At 38.6% G+C, this 26743-nt stretch overlaps 1 protein-coding gene across 5 annotated transcripts in view; it reads left to right on the forward strand.

The window, feature by feature from the left end:
- The window catches only part of cdkal1 (CDK5 regulatory subunit associated protein 1-like 1), a 283565-nt gene that overhangs the window by 235087 nt on the left and 21735 nt on the right, over nucleotides 1–26743 (forward strand). For all 5 annotated transcript variants that reach the window (XM_046044868.1, XM_046044869.1, XM_046044870.1 and 2 more), the window contains one exon: nucleotides 22759–22842. In XM_046044868.1, the coding sequence (XP_045900824.1) occupies nucleotides 22759–22842 (84 nt within the window). The remainder of the gene's footprint in view (nucleotides 1–22758; nucleotides 22843–26743) is intronic.

Genomic DNA, 26743 nt, shown 5'->3' on the forward strand with positions numbered 1-26743 from the left:
GTCACAATGAGATTTTTTATTCCTTTGCTTTACCTTGCAGTACATTTTGCATTCCCTCTGATCCATAGAGAAATAGGCTGAGATTTATTATGATATAGTATGTATTATTTAGTAGGTCGCCGCTTGTTGTCACCACAGCACAAGTGGACACCCTCAGCTGTGGCTGGTTCAGGAGCAAGTCTGTATCATTGCTGCTGACTAGTGGAGCTACTTAACCTTGCTCTCTCAGCGACTGCTGCCGAGGCTGATTGAGACAGACTGTAGCTGTGATTATGACTAAAGCTATGGGATGACATAGCTTTGGCCGTTGCTGTTGCTGTGATTATGACTGTAGCCATGGCACCACCACAGCTAGGTAGTGCAGGTACAGCTACAGCTGTGCTCAGATGCAGTCAGTGGCTGTATAGTGTTGAATCTATAGAGATCCCATGGTTCCTTTACAAGTCTGAATGCATATAATGATGATGATCATATTAAGCATATGCTGTTCAAGACTTAGGGTCTTAATGTCTTCTATAATAAGCTAACACAGAAATTATTGTATGAATCGAGAATTAATCCCCAGTTGGATGAAATTTGATGTATCTGTAAGTTTTGACATACTTTTGCAATAATAGGGGATAAAATTACAGCTGATGACATTTTATTTTTGACACATATTTATTACCGTTCCAAACATCAGATAATATTTTCAAATACAGATTCTGTGCTGCTCCAATTTGACCCCCCACAAAGCAGCTCAAAACAGCACAAAGCAGCCAACCCTTGATTGATGTGTGAATTGTCAACAGACAGTATGCAGCCTTACTTTAAACTATGTGCAAAACGGTAGTGGCTTATTGAAAAATCATGAAGTAGTTAAATAGTTGCTACCCTTCAGTAACAAACCACTATCGGTAAAAGAAGAAATGCCATACTTTTGTGTGTTTGTGTATGTTTTTATTTGTACAAAAGTGCACTAATTTGTCTATAAGAAGGGCGGCACAGTAGTCCAGTGGATAGCACTGTGGCCTCACAGCAAGAATGTCCCGGGTTCAAAGCCTGGTTGTCTCTGCCTTTCTTTTTTGAGTTTGCATGTTCTCCGCGTGTCTGCATGGCTTTCCTGCGGGTGCGCCGGTTTCCCCCACCATCAAAAAGATATTAGGTTCTTTGGTCAGAGCCATTAAACAGACACTGATAAAGATCTGGGGTCTCATTTATAAACAGTGAGGGAAATGTGCGTACGCCACTTCCCAAGCAGGAGACGGAGTATGTGAATGTGTGTATGTTGAAATGAATAGGCCTACTATTGTGTAAAATAAATTGAAATATTACCTCTGAGTATTATAGGCTTAAAGCCTTTCTGATTAAACAAACACCCGTTTGACTTTCCCTGTCAGATTTTACCTCCTTTTCTTCCTGCAGTCAGTACCTATTAATATTAATGAGGGGCGTTTCACTGACCATTTATAGGCAACTATGGGCGTTTTGAAGGGTCGGACATTTAGCTCCCTCACATGCACCACATTTCAAGTTGATTGTTATTTCTAAAGGGAACTTGCTTACAAGTGTGCGTGCGTACGGTTTTATAAGTCTGAATATTTTTTGGCGTACGCAATGTTTGGCTTTTGGGCGCACATACAATTTTAGTGAGGTTTCTACGCACAGTTTTGTTAATGAGACCTTGGAGTTGGTCCCCAGACGCTGCACAGTAGCTGCCCACTGCTCCCTTGAGGGATGGGTTAAATGCAGAGAATGAATTTTGCAACATGTATGTGTATGTGACAATAAAGTACCTTTACCTAGAGTCCTTCTAGTGTGTGTTTATTATTTTTTGTATGCTTGTTTGTACAATTGTGTAAACGTGTGTGTATGGATTTGTGTTAATGAGTACAGTAGCTGAATAGAAAACCCGAAGTGTTAGTCATGGTCAGGGGTCTGGGGGTCACATCATATTGGGCCATTATTTTAACCATATATCTGAACAAATAGATGGAAAAGCTAGAGCAGATAATAAATAAACAACACCCAAAGATCACTCTTCTGGGGAGGAACTACAACCTTTAGATTTGGGGAAGTAATAAATGCTCTCCACAGTGATTTTACATTTATGGCACAGCATGTTTTGGGCATCGCCCCCTAAGCCTTAACGGCAGGAAAACCCTGGTAATATGACCTCAGAATCATTATAGATATGACTATTCATGTTTGCCTTTTGTGCCATTTTACAGCTTTTGACATTTATCTGTAGACATTAATATAAAAAAAATAGGCAACATGAGAAACCTCCTCCCTTCTGAGGTGCATTTTATTTTCACATTAAAATCCAAAAAGAAACTTCTCAGAAGCTTAAAAGGACTAGTTTCCATCACTAATTAGCTTTACTAACGTCAGCTCCTCCACAGTCACCTCCGTCCTTTCTTTTCCTAACAACCACTTTTTCAGACTCATCTGAAACCTGAAAAATAATTTAGAATGAACCAGTCTGTACAGGACAGAGCTGTAGGCTACACCAGTTTAGTCTAAGTTTGTACCTGATGTTCTCAACATTGGACAAGCAGGTAGTAATAAAATACAGCTACCAGTTACTTTCCATTGAGCTAATGTTCGGTTACATAGCAGCCAAAAGACGTAGCCTACTGTAGAAGCTTTCCTGCTCAGCTGCGCAGTCTGAAGGGGAGGGGAGATGTTAGCTAACTTAGCGCAAAGTGGCTTCACTTTTCCAGCAGGTGGGGAAACAACAGACAGACTTTTCTTGGTCTTGAGAAGCTAACACACTTTAACTGACACAGTATATTTACTGCCAGAATAGTTTCCTCCACTCACGTTCACCGTCACTTTATGCCTCTCGGACAATCAAACACTCGCTACACACCTCCTGATTCGGAGTTACGTTGCTCTTATAGGCTAAAAGCACCTGTCATGTAGATGTCCTTTGAAGAATGAGGAGAGGAAGTGAGCCAAGCGATGAGTGTTACCGTGCTTGCATAATGTGTGAGTGAAAATTAGTAGCGCACTGATATAATAATTGTGTGTGAAATTTTAGCAGTGGCGTTCACAATTCAACAGCGGCACACCTCCGCTTCTGAATGCATATAGGGGAAACACTGGTGTGGGTGTGTGTGTGTGTGTGTCAGAGGTGATGAAACTAGAAGGTCTAATTTTGGATGAAAATTCAAATCCTACACAAGTCCCAGCCGTGTGGCTTGTCACACACATGGACACACACACAACACTGGCCGTTTGATAGCCCTGCCACTCAGTCATATGCAACCCAGGGGCCCGGCATCTGCTGCCGCACAAACACACAGTAACAAGAGACACACTGTAGTAATCACTTTTTCTCTGTGTTGCACGCAAATACATTTGCAGCAGTTTTGGAACAACACACTAATAAACCTGGCATGTTGGTCCCCGGATCCCTATTTGTTTAGACAGCAGATCAGAGCTTACTGTACAAAATCAGCCCCTCAAAAAAGCACACACATCTCCAGGGAAGCAAATCCATTGGCAGAGGCAATGAACATAAAGTCAGTCAGCGCACACACACATTTATGAACACATGCAGAGTCACATTCATAATTGTGTATACACAACGACACGGGCCAGTATAATGCATATTCAAATTATGTTAAAGCCATTTAGATCGGCCCCTCATTTGCATTTGTGCCATTAGCCCACAATCAGAGCTGGCTTGGACTACCAACAATGCCCCCTATATCTTCTCCGCACAAATTATTTAAATTATATATCTCTGCTGGAAATTCACTCATTCATTGCATTCTTAACATTCATATGTGTCATGGTCATAAATACTGTAGGATGTTGATTCTCACATAACGTATGAAGGCATACACCAGCCACTATTTTATACTGCTGTTGTTTGAAGTGGTTTAATAAGCTTTTATGAGTCTATCCTGGGTTTTAGCTATGTGTGAGCTTTACTGGTCTTGAATGAATGCCGAGATTGTGCTTTTTGTTTATCTGTCTGCTTCTGATGACTGTTGGTTTGAATGGCACAGCTGTGCACCAACAGGCTAGCCTCTTAAAGCTCTGTCTGATTACTACCTATTCCGTTTGATTAATGTTCATTTTGTATGTGTATATGTGTGTGAATGTGCTCTCTGAGTCAAATCGACCTGCCCCCCCCCCCCCCCCCCCCCCCCCCCCCCCCCCCCCCCCCAACCCCCACCCTACCCTTAAAATAAATCAATCAACACCATTGAAGTGCTAATATTTCCTCCCTTTGTGAGCCATTTTCTCATTCAAGTCTCATCTTGCTGAAGCCAATCTGACTTTTACTGATGAGATTTTGACTTGTCTTTTCAGATTTTTTCTTTGACATTTTTAGATATTTAAATGAATTCCCCTCTCATGTTTTTATCTATGTAGGGAAAGACGGATAGACTCAAAGGAAAGAATGAAAAAATGATTCAGTGAGATAATGCAGTTGATTTCTTCATGCTGGTTGGTTAACCATCGCAGGACCTGGTGTTCCTGTATCACTCTGATGATTGATGAAGATTGAGTGTTTTAAAATGGATGAATTACAGTAGACACAAGCCTGAGTGACAAAAGGTATTATGTTAAATACGGAGTTTTGCTTGATATTTGGCTCAAGTAAAGGAGATTGTTACTAATATTTCTTTTGATTTGTATTCATTATTGTCCTTCAGTTGGTATTTCTCACTTTTGCTTTTGGCCCTATTATATCTGCAGTATATAGATTTTTTAAGATAAATTCAGAAAATGTAGGCCTTCTCAAAGATTTTCAATCCATATATGCTTTATATAAATGAAACACTAAGGCCAAATGCTAGATGATATTAAAGAAAAGGCCATTTCAGAAAACATCATGAGTGTCTAGTCTGAGCATGTTTGAAACTGAAGTTAATTAAGTTAGAATCCAAACCAAGCGGCTCTGTGTGTGTGCATGTCAGCTTTTTTTGATCCTATTAGCCTCCCCATGTCCTGCTGTCTATGTGGATTAGACCGACAGAAAACATAATGTGTTTATTTATTCTCTCCAACTGTCCAGAGCCCTTCTGTCTCTTACATACATACATACATTAATATGAAACCCTGCATATCATGCTATAGTCTGCACTTTGTCCAAACATTGGCTAGTAAGCGCGCATATATCAGAGTGGGTTTGTGTCAGCTCTCATTGAGCCTGCGGCCTCTAAAGCCATAATACAGAGGGGGATATTTGAGCAAATTACATAATCATGAGTGTAGGTTAATCTTCATATGATTTTATTTGATTCCTTTTGCCACCCTCTGAAGACCTTCCTTTGCCAAGGGTGCCAGTTTCCAATCTGCACTTTGTCTGCACATGGGTTATTATGTGCATACATGTTTTCCCACCATCATGTCACATTCTTTGCCTCTCTGACATATAAATAGATAAATAGTACAGCATTCACCTCATGCTATACTCGCACAGTACACATACATTGGCTAATAAGCACACACACATCAGTGTTGGTTTGTCAACTCTTTCTGACCCTGTGGCCACTCAGTGTCCACTCAGTCATTATCACTCACATAAAGACATTAATAACATGCTGTATTTATTCTGTAATCCCCCCAATGCATGTACATTTTTTTCTTAAAGCATGTACTCATTTGCTGCATTTATGATTTAAGTCAAGATGCATGGCTCACAACCTTGACATGAAACTGCTTAAACAGTGCAGTTATATTCTGTTTCCAACTGTATACTTTGATTAGTTTACTAAGAAAAAAATACTATATTTACATTAACAAGATGAAGCCAGTGCTTGCAACACTTTCACTAAAGTGCAGTGTACCTGCAGTGGTATAATCCAGTATACAATTTAAGATTATAGTTATATAGATAGTTACATAATTAGGATGCATTGCAATGTTGCTTGAAGTTTATTTTTAGGATGGGTGTATTTTTAAGGCAGAGTGGAACAGAACCTTTGACATGGGTATTGTTCTTAAGACATGTTGTAAGCTCCATATTTGAAATCATATCTCAACTCTCAATTATTTATGTAGCACTTTACACACAACATAGTTGACCCAGAGTGATTTACAACACAGAACAAAGGAAAGGAATACCCAAGATAAAAGTAAAATAGAATAAATGGGAAAAACTGTCAGAGAGGAAATTGAAGCAGGTCTAATATGATAAAGATATGCAAGATGTTATGAGGTTAGCTCAGGGGGATTATGGGATGTAGGTGAGATATGAAATTGAATGGAGCAGCTTCTTCAGTGGCCTTACATCTCCATTTGGTATATGGTACTGACATCCATACAATCTGTGGCAGTTTGTGCCTTTTCTTGCTGAACTTGCCGGAATGGCCAAAGCGCTTTAGGGTGACTTGCCTTTCAGTATACATGATTTTTGTCACCTCCAGCTTGCCGTCTCCCCATAGGGATCTATATTCTGTGGGTTTCATGTTTCCCTTACTGTGTGACCTTTTTTTGAATATATATATGATCTGTGCTGTCAGCGCTTTCCATCCCAATGTTCTTTCCATGCTGTACTAGCGCAAGGCTTTGCAGAGTTAACGCTACTACTTTTCTCTCTGCTCAACTCTCCATATAGGAAGTTAACATTTCAATATGTGCTCCTTTCCTTGCATCCTCAGGAGTTCCGTGTTGGTACAAAAAATGTACCCTTGTTATACTAAGCAGACCGTGTCAGATCACTACATAGTAGTGGAGTGCCAATGTTTAACCTTTTGGGGACGACCAGCTGTTTGCACCCATTTCCAGGAAAAATGCCTAAAATAACATACCCAAAATGAATCAGGAATAACTCCTCAACCATTTGGCCTAGATTCATAATTCTGGTCTCCTTTGAAAGGTCAGAAGCTAACAAATATAAATAAAATCCATTGTAAATTAACATATTTATTTTACCATTACAGACTAAATGGAAATGCAATAAAGAAAAATATATTTTCAACCTCACCTAGTAAAAAAGCTACACTTTCAATACAATAAACCATCAAAACCATGATCAGATAGATTTTAATGCAACTGAATATCTTCTAATACACCTGGAATGCAATTGTATCTGACAATACAACAGTTATCATACAATATTTTCAAAATATACCAGACAAATGCCCATATTTTGGCAATATTTACGGTTTTAAATGTTTTTAAATGACTTTATTGGGAGTTATCTTTAAAACACTATTTCTATTTCTAACACCCAGAGCATTCAATCAAAAAATAATCTAATTTAATTTTTAAGAAAGAAACAATAAACTCATCTTTAGTATTCTAATTGAGGACTTCCACTGAGGTATGATAGTATGTTCTTGGCCATTTTATTGCTGTTTTTTTATGCTTGACTCAGATCAAAACCTTTTTTTTTCATCTCTGTCCCCTCCCTCAGTATACACCTGTGCTTACTGTCGAATATAGCAAAAGTACAAGAAAAGAAAGATTATAATGACACTGCAAAAAGAAATCAAATGCATAAACAAAATCAAATATTCCCTCTCATTTTTCTTCCTTTCTATATGCCCTTGGTTCATCTGTTGTTTTCTTGTCCTTGGGTACCTGAGTGAGTCGGTGGAGGAAAAAAAACAAAAAATAGCAGAGTACTTGACAGTCCATCATTGCACCACTTCAGAATGTACCATCAGTGGGACAGAGGAAGAGGGCACAAGCATATTTAGCCATGCACGCAGATACACAAATACACACTGACACAGAATTGTTAGCCTATGAAGTGAATCGAAATGTTGAGTGTGTAAGAGCGAACACACAGAACACTTCAACCACCTGTCATTATTCAGCATGCACTGAGAGAGAAAAGGGAGGAGAAATAATATAATTGTACACAAAACCCTAGTATAGGGTATATGATAGTTATTAAGGGCTTCCTTGACATTGGTTGACATGGACTGAACTCATTTTACGTCTTGTTCAGTTGAGAAGAATGCTATAGTGATGTGAAGATGAAAAGGCAAAGAAAGAACAAAGAAATGCAATCCCTTTTTTAGAAAACCATGATTCTGTGTAGACATCCGTGCACTTAGTTGCCAGTTTATTATGTACACCTGGCTAAAACTAATGCAGTCTACCCTCTAAAGCTGCAACGATTAACTGATTAGTTGTTGACTATTAAATTAATCGGCAACTATTTTATTAATTGATTCATCAGTTTGAGTAATTTTTAAGAAAAAAAAGTAAGCATTCTCTGATTTCAGCTTCTTAAATATTTTAATTTAATTATGGTTTCTTTAGTCCTCCATGAGTATAAACTGAGTATCTTTGGGTTTTGGACAAAACAAGACATTTGAGGTTTTCATCTTAATCTTTGGGAACCACTGATCAACATTTTTCACAATTTTCTGACATTTTATTGACCAAACAACTAATTGATTAATCGAGAAAATAATCGAAAGATTAATCAACAATGAAAATAATCATTAGTTGAAGCCCTACTACCCTCAATATAAATGGGTGGACAAAATATCAAAACATCTCTCTTTAAAACTAACTCCTACACCTTGCAGCTGGTCGCAATGTTACTTTCACCTTCAGCCATGTTTGTTTCAGTGTTTAATGGAATGAAACAAGTCAGATTATTGCCATTAAATAATTTTTTTTATTATAATAAAAATTTTACTGCACACCCCTAAACTACAGATTGGTATCCTGGCATATTTTAATAAATCTGTATTGGTTAAATTAAAGCTGGTCAGAATCTAAACCTTTCTTGTTGTTACTGTACTCAGCTGTGTTTTGTCCACCTCACCGTGCTAGTGTTGCAGCACTGTTCTGTTTTACCTTTATAGTGCGAGGATTTTACTCAGTATGCGAAATGGAAACATGTATAATAATTAGAAGTTGACTGACTGTCACTGACGTTGGATTTGCTGAACTTCAGCATTAATTAAATTACAGAAGAGCAGTGTACAAAACATTCATTTTTAGATGTTCTCATTTTTAGCCAGTTGTTTATGCTAATTCCTGGTAATTCCAAAATTAAAACTTAGTTGTTGGATTTGTGTGCTCTCTGTATTCCCTATGTGTCTATACTCGACCAAAGATTGTTTTTGAGGGAAAAACCTCCTCACCGCTATACAACCGTAACTGATCTGTGAGTTCCACAAGTCCAACAGAGTGATGCATCTTCTCTCTAGCTGATCCTGTCATGTCAGTTTCAGGAGTCATAGTCTCCCAGTCAAGCCGTCATTTATAGCTTATCAGTTATTCAAGCATATCAATTTAATATTTTTGGTCCAGGACCTCCGTTATTTGGATCAAGTGCCTTGTGAAAAATCTAGTATTTTCAGAGTTAGTGGGTTACACTTGTTATTTCAATGTTTCAGATACATATTTAATCAATATATATAATTATTGGATTGGACACGATTAAAACTTACCATCATCAAGAGTCATTCCTAAATTTTAAGGTTAGTTCATTTGTTGTATGTGTTGTGTGTCTATCCACTATCTGACCTCCATTCTCTCCATGCTTCTACAGTATATTCTCATTGACTATTATTACTAATTGCATTAGAGACTGCACAGAGGCAGAGTTTAACACCAACAACTGAACATATGTGAATTGTACAGGGTTTTGGTTTACATTTGAATGATGTATATTTACATTTATGTATATTTACCACTTCCTTCTTTACATTTGTTTAAAAGTCTACCACCTATTACACTTAGGCTGCACGCTAGACTGCTGCTTAGTTTTTTCTTTCTTCTCCTCTTTGCAGCAGAAACAATCTCTTATCTGTTTTCAAACCAAATTTCCAATCACTTTTATCACCCTTTTTATATGGATTTGTGCAATTGCTCAAGTCAGAAAAAAGGAAGCAGGGAGACAGATAGAACATGGATCAAAGGTCATGAGCCAGCTTTTAACCCAATCAGGCATTAGGAGTTCATGATCCTCGCCTTATCCCACAGAGCCACCAGGATGGCCTTGTAGCTCATGTTTTTTTTACTCCCTTATCAAAACACATACATGCATTTCTCTCATTCTAACAGGACGACTGGAGGGCTAGCCTTGAACAGCTATCAGGCAAGCTAGATAGACCTTTCTATGCATGTATGATTTGTTGTGTCTTCAGGTGTGGCCTGCAGTGATAATCATACTGCACTGCCGAGGCATTATTTTCAGCTGCAATTATAGATTAATGTGGATGTATAGATATGTGCATTACACATGCACTTCTTCCTCTCTCTCTTTCTCTCTTACACTCACACATGCATTACACACAGCAAGGTTTCCCGGCCCCGAGGGACATAATGGACAATCAGCCTGACAATCACAGCTGAGCTCTGATTGATGTTGCAGTTGCCAACACACACAATTTCAGACATAGCGATGCTGTAATGTCAAGGGCTTGGTCCCCTGCACCCACCTCACACACACACACAGGCACAAGCATACTCTGTCTTACCAGAGTATGGGATGTTTTTACAATTTCCAATCACTGTGGCTACATGAGATAGGATATCAACAATAGCCAACAGTATAGAACCTGGTATCAGAAGAACTGGTTTAGGCCAAAGAGTAGTGATGAAAAGTGATATCTACATAAACAAATTTTTGTTTCTTTATTTTTTGGCTGACCTGGCTTCTGTGGGATGATATTCAGGCTCTATGTATCAACAATGTTAAAATATTTTCTACTCATTATAGTCATTGATCTAACATAACTTTACATATTAAAGGAAGTGTGGAAAATGAAAAATTCTACCCTAGCTCTATTCAGCAACGGTCCCCATACAGACTTTATACTGTAGAACTCCTTAATTTTATTATTTTCCTTAAGATATAATTTTATACATGACCAGGTATTTGTTTTTGTTTTTTGTGTTTCTATGTCTGATATCATGTGTTTTAGTAACTGATGTTTCTGAAGCTTTCATTCTGTGTTTTCTGCCATGTCTCTGCTTTGATGTGATTCATCCCAGCATGTGAGACACTAAACAGCCTACAGGCTACTGTCACAGGCCTGTGTGTGTGTATGTGTGTGTGTGTGTGTGTGTGTGAGAGAGACGTCTATCTGTCTCCTCTGACAAACTATATGTGACACACTGGTGGCAGACTAGACTGTCTTTTCTGTTGGTTAGCTGAAATTGATGAGGCAGTTGTGTTTGTGTCTGTACTTATTTTTGTGCAACTGTGCCAACATAAAGTATGTTTTGTATGCATAGATGCAGCACATGTGTATTATCGGGGAGAAGCAGAGCACATCGTCACGTAGCATTATGATCTTTAGGTCCATGTTGCAAAAATGGAAATACATAAATCAGTTTCATGTAACAACTCATCATCCTGTGCTACAAGTTTTCTGTTTCACTCTAATTGTGTCCTCTTTCTCTCTCTTCCTTTTTCCTTTGTAATCTTCTTGTTGCAGCTCTAATGTATCAACGATCTCATGTATTGTTACAGTGATATGTTTTAACTATTAGCTGCAATCCATCTTTGTGCCGAACAGTAAATGAACACTGTCACATGTATAGTTGCTTTGGCTCTGTACTCCAGCACATTGGATCTAAAATCAGTATGAGCTTGATATGCTGCCTTTCCGGCTTTTTAAATAAACAGTCTTAACATCCATATTGAATTAACAGTGAAGGAACTATAACCCTGATAATAGCACTTGTGTTACTTTCTAAATACTTATAGACCTTTTTTAGAGAAAGTTGCTCTATACACTCACTTGCCCCTTTATTATGTACACCTTGCCAGTACCGCATTTGACCCCCTTTTGCCTTCAGAACTAACTTAATTCTTCTTGCATACTTTCAACAAGGTGTTGGAAACAGTCCTCAAAGACTTTGAGCCAAATTGACATGATAGATGACAGATTTGTCGGCTGCATATCCATGAGGCGAATCAAGACTCATCAGACCGTTTTTTAATCTTCTGTTGTCCAATTTTGGAGAGCCTGTGTGAACTGTAGCCTCAGTTTCCTGTTCTTAACTGACAGGAGTGGCACCCCGTGTGGTCTTCTGTTGCTATACCACATCTGCTTCAAGGTTCGATGTGTTCTGCGTTCAGAGATGGTATTCTGCATACCTTGGTTGTAATGAGTGGTTATTTCAGTTACTGTTGCCTTTCTGTCATCTCGAACCAGTCTGCCCATTCTCCTCTGACCTCTGACATCAACAAGGCATTTTCGTCCACGCAACTGCCGCTCACTGGATATTTTCTCTTTCTCGAACCACTCTCTGTAAACCCTAGAGATGGTCGTGCGTGAAACCAGCCTGTCTGGCACCAACAACCATGCCACGTTGGAAATCACTTAAATCCCCTTTCTTCCCCATGCTCAGTTTGAACTTCAGCTAGTTGTCTTGACCACGTCTACATGCCTAAATGTATTGAGTTACTGCCATGTGATTGGCTGATTAGCTGTTTGTGCAAACAAGCAATTGAACAGGTGTACCTAATAAAGTGGCTGGTCAGTGTATATGTAGTTTTAGCTCCAAATAGAATTCTCTGAAGTTGTTCACTGTCTGTAGATTATAGTGAAGATACTTCATTATTGTATGTTACATGTTGAGAGCTCTGAGAGCTACAAATTAAATGCAGCCAAATTTACTGTACCAGGCTGACCTAAAGAAAAATAACACTTAATAAATTGATAGATAACATACGGGAGAAAAATGTATTGTATTGTCTTTTTGGGTGGTGTTTCCCTTTGAGGTTTTTGTCAACATAGATGGCATTGAAAACTGAACATGCACAAACATTGAAAAAAGCTTGATTGGTCTCTGGTTGCCCATTGCTGCTGCAGTGCGTGTTATACTAACCTTCACGTGTTTGTCATTCTTTCTTACATTCTCTGTGAAACTTCTTCAGAATTCCTTGTTTGACCGTAGTACTATTGTGACCTCAGCATTCCTTGCTTGTGCTTTGTTTAATTTGAGGAGTGAAGAGTAACATTCTTCATTCTGGGAAAGGCTTGTCTTAGTACAAACTTCAACAGTTCCAAGTGCTTGTAAGTCAATAAAAACAATAAAAGTTGTTTTACTATATCACAAGTGGTGTGAACAGGTTCAAATTGGTCTTCCTGCTTCTCCTATACTGTAGGTCATTTATGTACTTGTTTGCAAGTCATTCCTTTTCTTGCATTTCTCGTATTTAACTTCTTACTCTTGCTTTCTTGGAAACAACAGCATGTCCTTATTTATTGTGTGTGCGTGTACGTGTGTGTGTGTGTGCGCGTGTCAGAGGCATTGCCTGGTGAACTTTGGGAAGGCTAGAGAGGGCCTGGGGGGGGGGGTTGTAGATTTGATGCCGGTGCACAGCGTTCTGTTATGGCAAAGACTGGAGAAGGAGGGTGGGGGTGGCAGTGAGAGTAAAGGAAAGCATACTAGGTCAGGTGTATTGCCTTAAGATAGACAAACACACAGAGCTAGTGAGGCTTCAGCCCAGTGTGGTCGGGGTGGTATATGAGGGTAATTGTTAATAAACTAGCCTAAAGAGATGCTCGGTGTGCTAGTGTGCTGGGGTCTTTGTCTGTAGGTGTGTTGTGTCTGTGTGTTTTGTCTATGTTTTTGTGTTCTATTTGTTTGTGTGTGTGTGTGTGAGAGAGAGAGGGAGAGAGAGATTTTGTTGGGTCTGTCTTTATGAGTGTCCTTTTATCATGCTAATTAAGTTATAATTTTGGCTGCCTTGCCCAATATCTTTATTTCCTCTTTGCTTTTTGCTCTTTCTCTCTCTCTGTCTCTCTCTTTTCTGTTCTCCCCCCCTCCTCTCTCTCTGTTTCTCTCTCTCACACACACATACACAAGGATGAGGCTGAATAACAACCAAGTTACATATTGCACCACATTCATCAGTCAATTATAAATTTCAGAATTTCAGTACTTCAAAACTTTTGGAACGTCACAAAACATATTGAACGACTGCTGATAAATTCTTCAGGTCCCAAGTAGTAGTTGAAGTATGACAATGCAACACCAGGGATATTTGAAGTCTGTATTCACCAAAATATTAAAAGCTTGATTACACTGGCAATGATAATGTAAATTGTACCTTTATGTCATTGAAGGCCCCCGAGAGTGCTGAGAATATTTTTTGGGTTGAAGGAATTTGTACAGTGTGAAAGTGTTCTATTTCTATTTCTAGTGGGTTATTTCTTATTTCACCATTTTAATTGTACTTCATTCTCCACCTTATTTTAGTGTTTACTCACTACCAGAATCTGCTCACCTTGCTTTTTCCTTCAGTTCCCTTTTCCCCACATGCACCCACACACACACCTATACCTCTGGTTTCTTACTGCAAACACACCTGCTTGCCCCGCCTCTTTCTGTTTCTTTCTCCTTGTTTGTGTCTGCTCTGCTCACTTTCTCCATCAGCAGTATGTTTTATAAAGTCGGCAAAAAGACACAGAGAGCTAGTGTTTTGGATTTGTCCATTTTCACAGCAGCATAAACGGGCGCATTTGGCGGATGCTTGTTAATGGCGCAGCCTACCAAATTGGTACCGAATGACATCTGTGCTGGTCTGTTCACTGTTGCTCTACCTGGGCCAAAATATCCACATTGTCCACCTCTTGTAACGTTATTCCAGATAACATCTCTCTCTACATAAAATGGGTCGCCAAAAATACTTTGGCAGCTGTTAAAATACCTTGGCGGCCTTCCCAAGTAAAGTTCATATGTGTAAAACATTGTTTTATATATATATATATATATAGATATATATAGATAAACTGAATTGTTCTTAATCAGTCATTTTCATTTGATCAAATGTTCAAGTGGCCACCAATAATTCAAACATCATTACTAATTTGATATCATAGATTGTTGGAGCCAGTCGTATCATATTGTAAACTCTGGGGTTGTGATTAACATGATTTTCCTTTCTTTAGTGCAGCCAGGTAGGTAGTGAGCCAGTCTGTCGGCTGTACCGATTTCCTCTTACACTTCAGAATGTAAACCTGATATCATTACACTTATAAAAGTATTGGACAGAAAGACATTTTAACCTATTTGAAAAGACAGGTGAGTACAGTGCATGAACAGACAGATAAGAAGTCAGGAGTTTAACGACTGACAAAAGTACCTTCAGCTGGTGCTTGTGGCAGAGTTTGAATAAGACGAGACTAGTTGTGTATGTGTATGAACATGAAATGACTGGCCTAGACCACTTTGTAGATGCTTTGTATAGGAAAAAGATTTGACAACTGCTCTGAGACAATTCTGGCATTTAAAGAGTTTATGGAGATAGTTGTTTTCTTTTTCAGTTTATTTTGTTCTTTTAACGTCACTTTCAACCTCACTTTCATCTATTCATCCTATCGTCCTATATGTCTACTTTGCTCTGTCTTCTTTCTCATGCTGTTAGCATATTGCTCTGTTTAAAGTATTTATGTTCATGCCTTGTTCCAAACTGTTCATTTGTTTAACTTTGATCTGTGTTGATTTTGTATTTTTCCCCACAACATTTAACCAAAGCCACCCCTAATCCCCTCAGTCTTTGTGGCAAACACTAAAAAGTTTGAGTCTCTTTTACTTTGGTTTTGACTTTGAGGGAAAAGAAAAATACCCAAACCAACAGGGTGTATTTTCTTCCTCTTTCAAGCAGCTTATTCAAAGAGAACCTCCAAAAGATCAGAGCATCTCTCTTTAGCCCTGTTAAATCACTCCCCGCAACGATTGTGTAGCAGGCAACAAAACAAAATCTCTTTCTACAAGGGGCTACAGAAGACTGCGTGTGTGTAGGGGTTTGTGTGTAACTGTTGATCTGATCTGAGTATCCTTGGTGGTGATTGTATGTTTGTGATAAATTGGCAATGTTTTTGAGCAAGAAGGCATATCATAGTCCACCATCCTTCTCACTGTGTGTGGAAATGTGTAAATAGGAACAATAGTTCAAGAGAAACATGAAAAATTGAAACCGAGGGTGTCAGAGGGGGAGACCGTGGTGCATAAATGTACAATGAGTAGGAGAATGCAGTTGCATACGCCTGCGAGCCACTGCTTAACAGTGGGATTCACACACGACTGTGTATTTGTCAAACACTGTTGTAAATTGCACTAATGATGAAAAGCTGAAAACCGGTTGGGGGGAAAAGTTTTTCTGAAACAAGCAGCACCATCCAGTAGAAAGTACTTTGATGTAGTCACAAAACAGAGGACTCTGTTACAACATTCAGTGCAGGATGCAATGAAAATATTATGAAGCTTCTTTTGCACTCATGGTTAGGACAGTTTGTCTTGTTATGTGAGGACTGAATCTTAACTACCCTGATTGACACTGACTGACTGTGTACACTTCATAAACTATTCATTAGTGTTTATGTACTGCTTATAAATGCTGAACCGGGGTTTGCCACTCGTTGTTTTAAGTTATGTGGTTATGACTGAGTATTTAAGTGCATGGTGATTACATCTTTATAGCAAGATCTGAGAACACCAATAGCCAATGAGAGCCACATTTAATCAAGTTGAGAGGTGTCCTACTGTTTGCCATCATTGCTGCTTTGATTGATGTCACACTGTACATCCATGGTTGTTACGCCACTGACTTGGTTCATTTACTCTTACTTCAGAAGTCAAGTGAATAAATCTAAAAATCTCCATAATATATTATATTGGAATATCCGACGTAATGCAATGTATTTTCAGAACAGTTTATGATAATCGTGTGTGTCCACATCGTTGGCATCTGCTGTGCTTTGGCACTGAGTGGGTTTAAATGTGGCTGCCATTAAGACCACATTCATGTTTAAGAACAATGTGGCTTTTTTGTAAATTATTTACTACCTTTACTGTCTTTTTAGTTCAGAATTGTAACATTTGCACTAGAACAGGTGTTTTCTAATAGGCCTATTTTTAGTTTTCATTTGTTGTTTGGTTCCTTTGACGCTGACTATTGGCTCCTTATAATTAATCTCATGCAACAGTCTGGCTGTTTTTCACTCTGGTTAGAAACATAATCCAGTTACATGGTAAAAAAGGCCACAGATGCAGTCAGAGATTTTAGATGATATTCGAGTGAATTGCTCCTTTATTTGTGATACAGATGGAAATGTTGATTACAATTCAAAGCCACAGTTCTCTCATTATCCTTGTTATGATGTGGATTAATTATCAATTAAACTCATGATCCCCTAAATTTGTAGTGGATCTGCTGTGTTATTCTCTGGATGGTGAAGTAAATACACATCTCACTGTGCAAAGACACACACACACACAGGTAATGTTTGGTATTCTCTAGCGTTTTTCAACAGATGAAGAAAAAAATAAATCTAAATGCACACTCTCACATACGCAGATATGCAAGGAAAGACCATCAGTCACACAAGCAAAGACCATCACATATACTGCATGCAAATCAGCTTTTTCCACTAGTAGCACTGGTGCTTCCAACAGAATTTTTTAGGAGCACCACTTAAATTGACATGCAACTCCCTGGGGCCCTAAACAAAATCCTGCAAAGGGTCCCTCCTACCTGACACGTGAGCCATGCAAACCATTTGCCATTGCTGCACAGTCACACTGCGCTCCACTAGAATCCTCCCTGCTTTAAAATTGCTTTCTCCATCTGTCAGTCTAAAAACAAGTAGACTTCTACAGAACAGAATGTGGTATGAACAAACAATATTTATTAAATAGAAAATTTTCTATAGAATCTTAAGTCAATTAACTTAATTTATTAAATATTAATATTAACAGCAGTAAGAAAATTCTATTGTAAAATATATAAAATGTAGAAAATAATACAATTCAACGCTGATCTTTCACTCTGCTGCCTGGTAATTATTCCACAGTCAATTAATTTTAAATTAAAATTTTAATCAATTGACAATGTCAATCAATTGCTTTCCATCTTTCATTAGTCCAGAGTTGTAACTAAACCTCCACTGCAAGACTAGGTAGTCATTATCTTGTTTTAAGTGCGCCTATGAGGTGTGCCATATATTGTCTGATCTGGGCCCCACGTAGGTTCATTTTGTTCATGTAAATATGAATGCTTGTTCACGGGAGCTGCATTTTATAAATACTGTTGTCCTTTGGCATTTATCAAACATATAAAACCAATTCTTGCTCCCTCTTGGGTTTTCACATTATATACAATGCTGACCTAAAAGAAAAAAAACAATACCCAAATTTAGCATATTTGCAAGTTGCTAATGCTAATAAAATTTAGTAGCACCAGCTCCAAAAATAGTCACAAAATGGGACTAAATGGTCCCAGTCTGGAGCACTGCAAATACATAACACACAGCTACTCAACTTCTCATTTACTCAATGTACTACATTCTCATATGTGTCATTGTCTATGCTGGGGTGTGTTCATGCATGATCATCCTCTTATTCACAGTTCATCAAAATATTAACATATACTGTACCTTAATCCCAGGTTATTGCTACTCACTGGTTGTTCTGGTATGGATTAGGTATTAAGGCAGGCAGATCCATACAGATTCACATCATACCCATCCTTCTTGATGATGATGATGATTTCCCTCTGGATAAAGAGAGAAATTTGTTTGCATCTGTCACCAGATGAAAATTAGTTATTAAAAATTATAGTATATATGTAAAACAACTAATCGTCATTAGTCAGTGGTTGATGGTTAACAGAATGATAAAACCTTATTAACAGACAAGTTCTGTCTTTTACACATGCTTATGGATTTTAAGCTCACAGCAAAGACATACGTACAATATGTCTTCAGTCGAAAGGAGCAAACAGAAGGCCCAAATCAAATGTTCACCATCCAGTAATAATGTTCAAAGGATATTTTTTCCACCCTCATTTTCTGAAAATGTCTGTTTGCAGGAAATGGTGATTTATTTGGTCTCCTTTTAAGTCTGTCAGCATGCCTGTGCAGGTGCTGTCTCTGTTGGAACACACATGTACACACACAGTTAAATCAGTTAAAAAAAGAAAGAAAGATGAGAGGGAGTTATAGTGGAAGGAACAAAGAAAACGCCCAGAGATAGATAGGGATGGAAGCAAAAGTATAAGGAAGGATAATGCAAAGGAGGGAAGAAAAGAGCACAGAAGAAGAGTGTCTGCAAAAATGGAAACACCCTGAGCAATGTGTCAGTGCCATGACTTCTAAGGCACTGCCACATTTCTAAGGAAATGATCAGTCAGCACTGTTTTACTGTGCAGGGCTCATAACTGACAGAGCTGAAATGCAAATACTGCCCATTAAGCCTACAGGACACTCTGTTCCCAGCATTTTCAACTGTATATTGCTGATTCTGAAAACCCAGGTGGTTTATGCTCTGCAGCACTGTTTCCTGAATTGCTGCCTGTGGTTCCTTACATGACAAGATCACTGGCAATATGTGCAGAATGCACCGAAGATGAATTGTACATAAATCAGAACACTTCAGGAGATACATTAGGTAGTGTTGTTGTACTTGAACGGTCTTGGTCTTGAGACCGGTCTTAAGACCACTTTTTGATGTCTTGTCTTGGACTCAGTTTTGTCTCGGACATTGAGGACTCGGGATTTTATTTCAAGGCCATAACTTTGGGAATATCAGTAAATTCCGTTTGCAATGTCAAAATTATTTGTTAACATCCTAACTTTGATAGGATGTAAAACGTGTTGCTTCAAATACAACCAATAACCCTAAATAAAAATGTGTTGTTACCGTTAACGACTGTCGCCACGATGGTAAGCATGGAAAAGTTGAATAAAGATATACATTGATTTCAGCTATTAGGGTTTGTTTGTGGGTGTTTTAATGGGCTCTTTCAGATCAGTTTGAGAAGTGCCTATGATCTTGTTCCACATTTCATTTTGTGTCACGAGGTGGTGATGGTGCAATGGATGAGACACATGCCTTTGGTGTGAGAGACCCAGGTTCAATCAATGTAAATGTATCAATGTAAATGTCATGTAATGTGGGGAACTGGTCTTGGTCTCAGCCCCTAAAAGTCTTGGTCTTGTCTCGGTCTCGATAAACTCTGGTCTTGGTGTTGACTTGGTCTCGGTTTGGGTCAACAAACAATGAAAGTATTAGTCTTAGTATTGGGTCTTGACTACAACACTAGCCACACTAACAACAAAGTATTGACTTTGTCCATCTACACCATGTACATGTAAAAATAAATGTACGTGGATCCAACCATGGAGCATAGCATAGTATATTTGTCAAAAAGAGATTGTCAAGATACTCGTCCATGAGAGACAAGTGAGAGAGATATCTCTCGAAGTCAGTCATGAGTAGGTTTTATTCATGCCTGCAGTACTTTCAACAAAGTTCTCTTCTTTCTCCTTCTTTGAGTCAACAACATTCTTTAAAAACAAATTACTTTCTGTCATTATATTTCTGTCAGTAAATTTCTTTTGGGAGACCTTGTTGTAGTATTTGATTTTCTGATGCCCTGAATAGACTGATAGAAGATTTCTGTAAGCATTTGAATTGTATCCTGTATAGCCTTGTGTATTTTTCCTTTCATTCAGTTTTCTCTTTTGTAAGGACGGGAGTCCTTATAGTTGTCACTATCCTCTTAGCCAAAGTGCTAAAACTGAAGTGGCTCAGGAACCTTGAGATTGTAATTAAATGGTGAACTGCACTAACAGAAAGCATAAAAAAATATGAAAGCGCAAAACATGATTGAATTGGGATCTTGATGAATAGAAGCATATTGTATGACAGAGACAGCTTTACGATGGCCCTGAGGGTCAAAACACAACATTGTTTCACAGAACATAACAACATTTTACAAAACACAACATTTCTGTAAACGTCATTTTACAAAACAAGAAAAAAACAACTAATTTTGCAAAACAGCAACATTTCTCAAATACAACAAAATTTCACAAAACACAATAACATTTTACAAAAATGGCATTTCAGATTACGGCGACAGTTCAATGTAATGTCCAGTTTCTGTTGTGTATTACGGTACTCTCAGCAGTGTCCTTGCACAAATTTTAAACTGAGTTTAAAAGGATGGAAGAGGAGATTGAAAGGGAATATCATAAAAGAGGGCGGTCAAATTATGTAATTCTACTCTAGCTATCAGCAGGCCATTCTTATCAGAGCAGTGTGAACCTAGACTATGTGGTTGACTTTAAAGCAGAAACATGGCCTCTGTGTTAAAAATGGGACGGTAGTGCGAATGCTTCGTGAACTGAACCCACACGTAACCTTGTCGCGGACACGTCATAAGTACATTAAATGCGCGTTCTATTCTGTTCTGAACGACAGACTACAGGGAAGAAGCCAGAGCAGGAAATTGAATTTTCAAGGCGGAGCTTTTTCAATTAAGCCAAAGGCCTAAATGATTGGCCAATTAGCCATCTAAGCAACTTCTGTCTAGCTTACAAGAGCATCATCACTTGCCTGAGACTGAAACAACAGCATATGGAATTAGTGTTTCAAAAATGTGGTTCTTACGGCTCAGTTGAAGCAAATAACAATATTCTAGCAGAACAATATGAGAAAGGGGTCGCAATAAATTTTACCCTTGAATATGTGAGTGTAAGAGGGTCAGTGTTTCCCACAGGATTTTAAGAGACTATGGTGGGAGGGGGAATGCCACCCCAGAAGAAACTTTTGTACATTTTAAAGTTGAATGCAGTAATTTGATACAAAATTAAGAGGCTATCGATGAAGAACTTTGCCCTATTGTAAACAGTGTTGTGCTATAGAAAACTATTTAATCATAAACCCATTTCATAGCAAAAACAAAAGTCAGCAAATTTATTTAATGTTTTTCCGTCAACAAAAAATAAAGATTAGAAAACAGAATAAGTAATTTCCCTATTTTATTGTTGTTGTTTTTTACTTTTAATGGATACATGTATTATGTTTTATACTTTTAGTGAATATAATGCAATTAATCTTTCTGTATAGACACCTTATTTTGAAAACCAGGCGTTGTCACATGTGTATCCTTGCGCTAAATTCATCAAGGCCGACCCGATTTGATAAATTATGTTGTATGTGGTTCTCGTATCTCATAACATGAAGACTTAATAGCCTCTTTTCAGTTAGGACTCTCATACTGCAACACTTGTCTTTGTAAAGAGAGAAAATTACAGGATGAAGTCGCTAACCTGCCTGTCAGCTCGCACTAGTCCGTTTCAGTTTGGGCACGGCTAGCTCAACTCACAAACGAGTGACAGAAATAGACCTTTAACGTTACTGTAGTTACCTCAAAAGAAAAGTGTTTGTCTCGAGTCGGATGCAAAAGTGTGTGAGCGTGCGAGCTGACTGGAGTGCGGAGCAGCGCCCACAAAACAAAACGTTAGAGGTCTGAAATGTTATGTGTAAAAATATTTTCAGTTAATTTTGAAACTATGGCGGCCGCCATGGTCCTGTAAATTAATGGGAAACACTGAGGGGTTCCAATCTGTAAAATAAATCAAAACTTTTTTGCCGGCAAAAATATCTTACAGAAAAATATAAATCTTACAAATGACAAAATACAAATATCATACCGCTCTATCAGTTATTTTTAAGTGAAATCATACCTCTTTTGACTCAAAAGCACATCAATGGCAAGTGTAAAAAAGACCAAAGCCACTTTTGACTAGTGTAATCCGACTGAACCAACCAGAAAGAGATGCGGAGATAGAGATGGAAGGTCTGAAATGATTGCCAGGGATGTTTATCTTGTTGTTTTTTTGGGGTTATGGTGAGCATATGGCTTAGGACATGCACAGATGGCCGCGTCTACAGATAAAAACACATTTGCGCAAAAGATGCATGAAAGGCCAATTTTTCATTAGTTAATAAGCTTGTATGTGGTTGTAATTTGTTGACTGAGCAAATACAGTTTAATAATTTGTCTTTCTCTCTCTCTCACTCTATGTGTAGGTAGGGGAGAGGCAACATGTGTTGGTGACAGAGGAGTCATTTGATGCACAATACTATGTGGCTCACAACAAGTTCTACGAACAGGTAAGGTAACTGGTAAAATACAAAAATAAATGACCTAGGTGCATTCTCCATAGGGCATATGTGGATCTCACCACACATTTTGACCACATCAGTTTCACATATACTAAAAATCTATTCAGTATATTTAAACTTCCCCAAAAAGAAACTTTTGAAAATTACCGTAGTACTGATAGTGCTTCAGTTATATTTACTCAACATATTTAACTTAAAAGATACTGGTAATAACTAATACTTTCATTGTTTGTTGTCCTACATTTGGTAATCAAGGTAAGTTGCACTGGCTTTTCAGATATCAGCATCTGCTGAAGCACAATTCAGCACGCTGGATGTTTGTTGACATTGAATGAATCCTAAAATAGTTTAGGTGGCCTGCACTCTTTATCCACCATTAAAACATACAGTGAAAAAGCCATAAATTAATCTGCATTTGATAAAAATTTTTCCGTATGTGAAGCTAATCCAACCCTTCCTCATTTTCACACTTAATAATAATAAGATCAGAAGCTTTGCTTTGCATGTCACAGGAGTACTCACAGCAGGTGTCAGAAGCTTAAGCTTGTATTGACTAAAGTAGGTTAGCTATAATATCATACATACTCACAAATACACACACACACCCTGCGGTGGTCATGAGAGCATTTGGCGGCCGATTGCGGTAGTACTTTTTGCTTTTTTTACTGTACTAACATTAAGGTCAGCCCTAAAGACATGAGCATTCCATCCAACACACACAGCTGTTCACGTACACACACACATCCGCGCGGCTTCAAAGACCCTCTCTCAACCTGTGAAAAATTCACTTTAAAACATCTTAAAATAAATCAATTTCCTCCTGCTTTAACCATCATCAGAAACATGTTTGAAGTTATGCTTTTTATTAGCAGGGAGGGCAGGGGATGGTAATAATTTTTCCTCCCTTCCACTTTCCTCTCCTCCTCCTCGTCCTCCTTTGCACCTCCTTCTGCAGGCTATAAACTTAAGTTACAAGTGTCACTTAGTTCATGTGTGTGTGAGTGCACACTCCTTCATGTATGTGTGCATTTGTGCATATGCAGGCTTGCATTTCATGTGTATGGGACTCAAGAGGAGAGCATGTTGACGTGTTTGATGTTTTCCCTGTCCATTTTTTTTTGGACATTAGGTATTTGGCATGTACTCCTAAATCACTCTTTGACTTTGAAAAAATAACTTGAAAAGCTATGTACCAATATTTTCCTGATTCTGTCCCCCCCCAAGGGATCCCTATATCATGTATACTGTATGTCTACATCCACGGGACACACAGACACATACAGAACATGAGCTTGTATACACATTACAAAGGTCTGACCAACAGTGCAAGTTGTCTTTTGAGAACCTCCTGTCATTCTAGCTCACTGGTATGATTATTCAAGGAACTAAAAGTATTTGTTTTTTGGTGCTGTATTGTAATCACAAAGGTTAAACTTGACCGTACATCACTGTGGATAACTGCATCTTAAATATTTAATAAAAAAAGAAAGTATGTAGAGTTCAGTGCAGTTGGGGGGTTTGGGTGGTTGAGGGAGAAAAATGGTCGTAAGGTCTTGGTCAGGAAAGAAGTGAAAAGAGTAGTAGCAAAAAAGAGGACAGAAAGAGGTGGAGAGGGGTGGGAAGTGGGGAATAAGGTAGAGAGAGGTGTGAGTGTGAACAAATGGCCTAGTTTCAATTTTACACCATCAGATGGATATCTATCTTGACGGGTATAATAGGCACCCAACCCACCTGTGTGTGTGTGTGTGTGTGTGTGTGTGTGTGTGTGTCTGTTAGTTGCTGAGTGAGGAAGTAGGATGGGGGGGTTTCCAATGAAATCGGACAAGCTCTTTCATCATTTAATCACTCTGTAATGGGCCTTGAATGACCCTCACCTACACACTCACACCTCTCTGCTCCCAGCCTGGTTGCTGGCTGCTTAGAAACACATACACACACAAACACACACACACACACACCTTCGCAGTGGTCAGAATGTCTAGTAGCAGGTGTGTTGATGAGGCAGGCGTGGCGCTGGCTGTGTGTCTTTCTGGCCTGTTCTCCATCTCCTATCGTATTCCACCAGCTGGATAAAGACTGACAGATTAACACTGTGCCAGGCTTTCTCCCGCCATCACAGCAGTAACACTACCTATACCAGTTCAAATGCTATTGTCTGCCCAGTCAGTAGCTTAGCCCTGCAGAGTCATGTAATGGTTAGACAGACCACCAGATGATCCGAGTCAGCACGCAACCACCCTGCTGAAGTATACTTGGGCAAGACATTCCCAGCAGGTCCAAGGTTACTGTTCTGCTGCTCATCCTAGCCTCTGATCTATGCGTGGAAAGATGCAAAAAGACAGGGATAAATAAATTGTCACATTATTAGGGCCCAAGCATGAAACATGGAACTGAAGGAGTACGTTGTCTTTATTTTTTTCTTTCTTTCTGCCAATGGAGCGTATTTTTGTCCCACGAAAATGTACGTGTCATGTGTTTTTGTGCATGGGCATGGTAAAATGTCTGATTAGCCTAAAGTCCAGCCCCCGGACCCTGTTTCTCCGAAATGTCCGAAATGTTTGTGGCACATATATCATGTCCGGTTGGAACAATGCCCTAAACCCAACACTAAGCCCGCCATTTTGTATTTTATTTTAATTTTGAGATTTACAGGTTCCGTACACAACAAAGAATTGGCAGCCGTTCTTTAGCACCACATAGGATACATGAAGTGATGTTTAACTGCTTTTTGAGGAATTAAAAACACAGGATAATTCAGAGCCATGCTGATGACCTCTGGCAACTGCACCGTGGCCACAGTATGCTCTAACGTGCATCACGACGTGAGGGCCTGTCCAACGCTGCTTGCAGCTTTAATTGTCATTATTAGTAAAATTTTACATATTGTCTTTAAACTTGTGTAATAATTGAATTACTGTTTCCTAAGGAAATTGTCAGTGTAGTGTCAGATGGTTTTCCATAAATGCTAAGCTGTGTTCATGTCTGTTTATTCAGAAAGGATAGCATCACTTTTCAAACCCTACAGTAAGCACTCATGTACAGGGAGCCTTTTTCTTTTACTTGGGAAGTAGAATAAATCGTAGGATGTTTACAAAGAAAGCCCTTACTGAAGTTTTGATTATAATTTACACAAGCTCTTATGACTAGTTTTAAATCCTGCCCATATTCACAACACCATTCATTCTATTAGTGTTTACCAGAGCGATTGAATCTGAAAGAAAGAGCTGAAGAAAAGAAGTAAATCAGTACTCTAACCGAAATCAATCAGTCTGTCAACTTTGTGGTTAGTTTGAAAATAGTTTTGAAAGAAAAAGCATTTGCATATGATCTTTATTTACAGGGGTAAGTCATTAAGAACAAATTCCATTTCACACTAAGCCGTAATTATAACTCTTTGTTTTCTCTTCCTTCCTGCTGTGATCAGCCGAGATTTATGGTTGCCATGGTGAAATAATAAGACAAACCAGCATATCCCAGTGGTTCATCTCACAGCTGTTGCTGTAGTTTTTGACCTTGAGGGCTTCCATAAATGGAACTGAAAACATTCCTGTGTGTTTTGGGTTTTTTTTCTGTGCGCAGGCAGGGACTAGCTAAATAACAATGTGGGGGAGTATTGGGGAAAACAGTTTTGAACAGCGGCTAATTGACAGATGTGGAGAAACATGCAGAAGGTTTATTAATTGTTAGATCGGATGTTTATATAGGTATACCTGTCTAGGTGAATGACAGCAAGTTGCTGGAATTATCTCTCTGGTTACTACTATGCAGTCACTAAATAACACGTTACTTTTGTCCTGTACCTCATAAACCTTATAACTTTCACTCTTTGAGTCTTATTATCCATTGTGCTCTATTTTTGAAGATTTGTCAATGTGATTTGATTTATTGT

This window comes from Micropterus dolomieu, linkage group LG03, assembly GCF_021292245.1.
Source record: "Micropterus dolomieu isolate WLL.071019.BEF.003 ecotype Adirondacks linkage group LG03, ASM2129224v1, whole genome shotgun sequence".
Lineage (NCBI taxonomy): Eukaryota > Metazoa > Chordata > Actinopteri > Centrarchiformes > Centrarchidae > Micropterus > Micropterus dolomieu.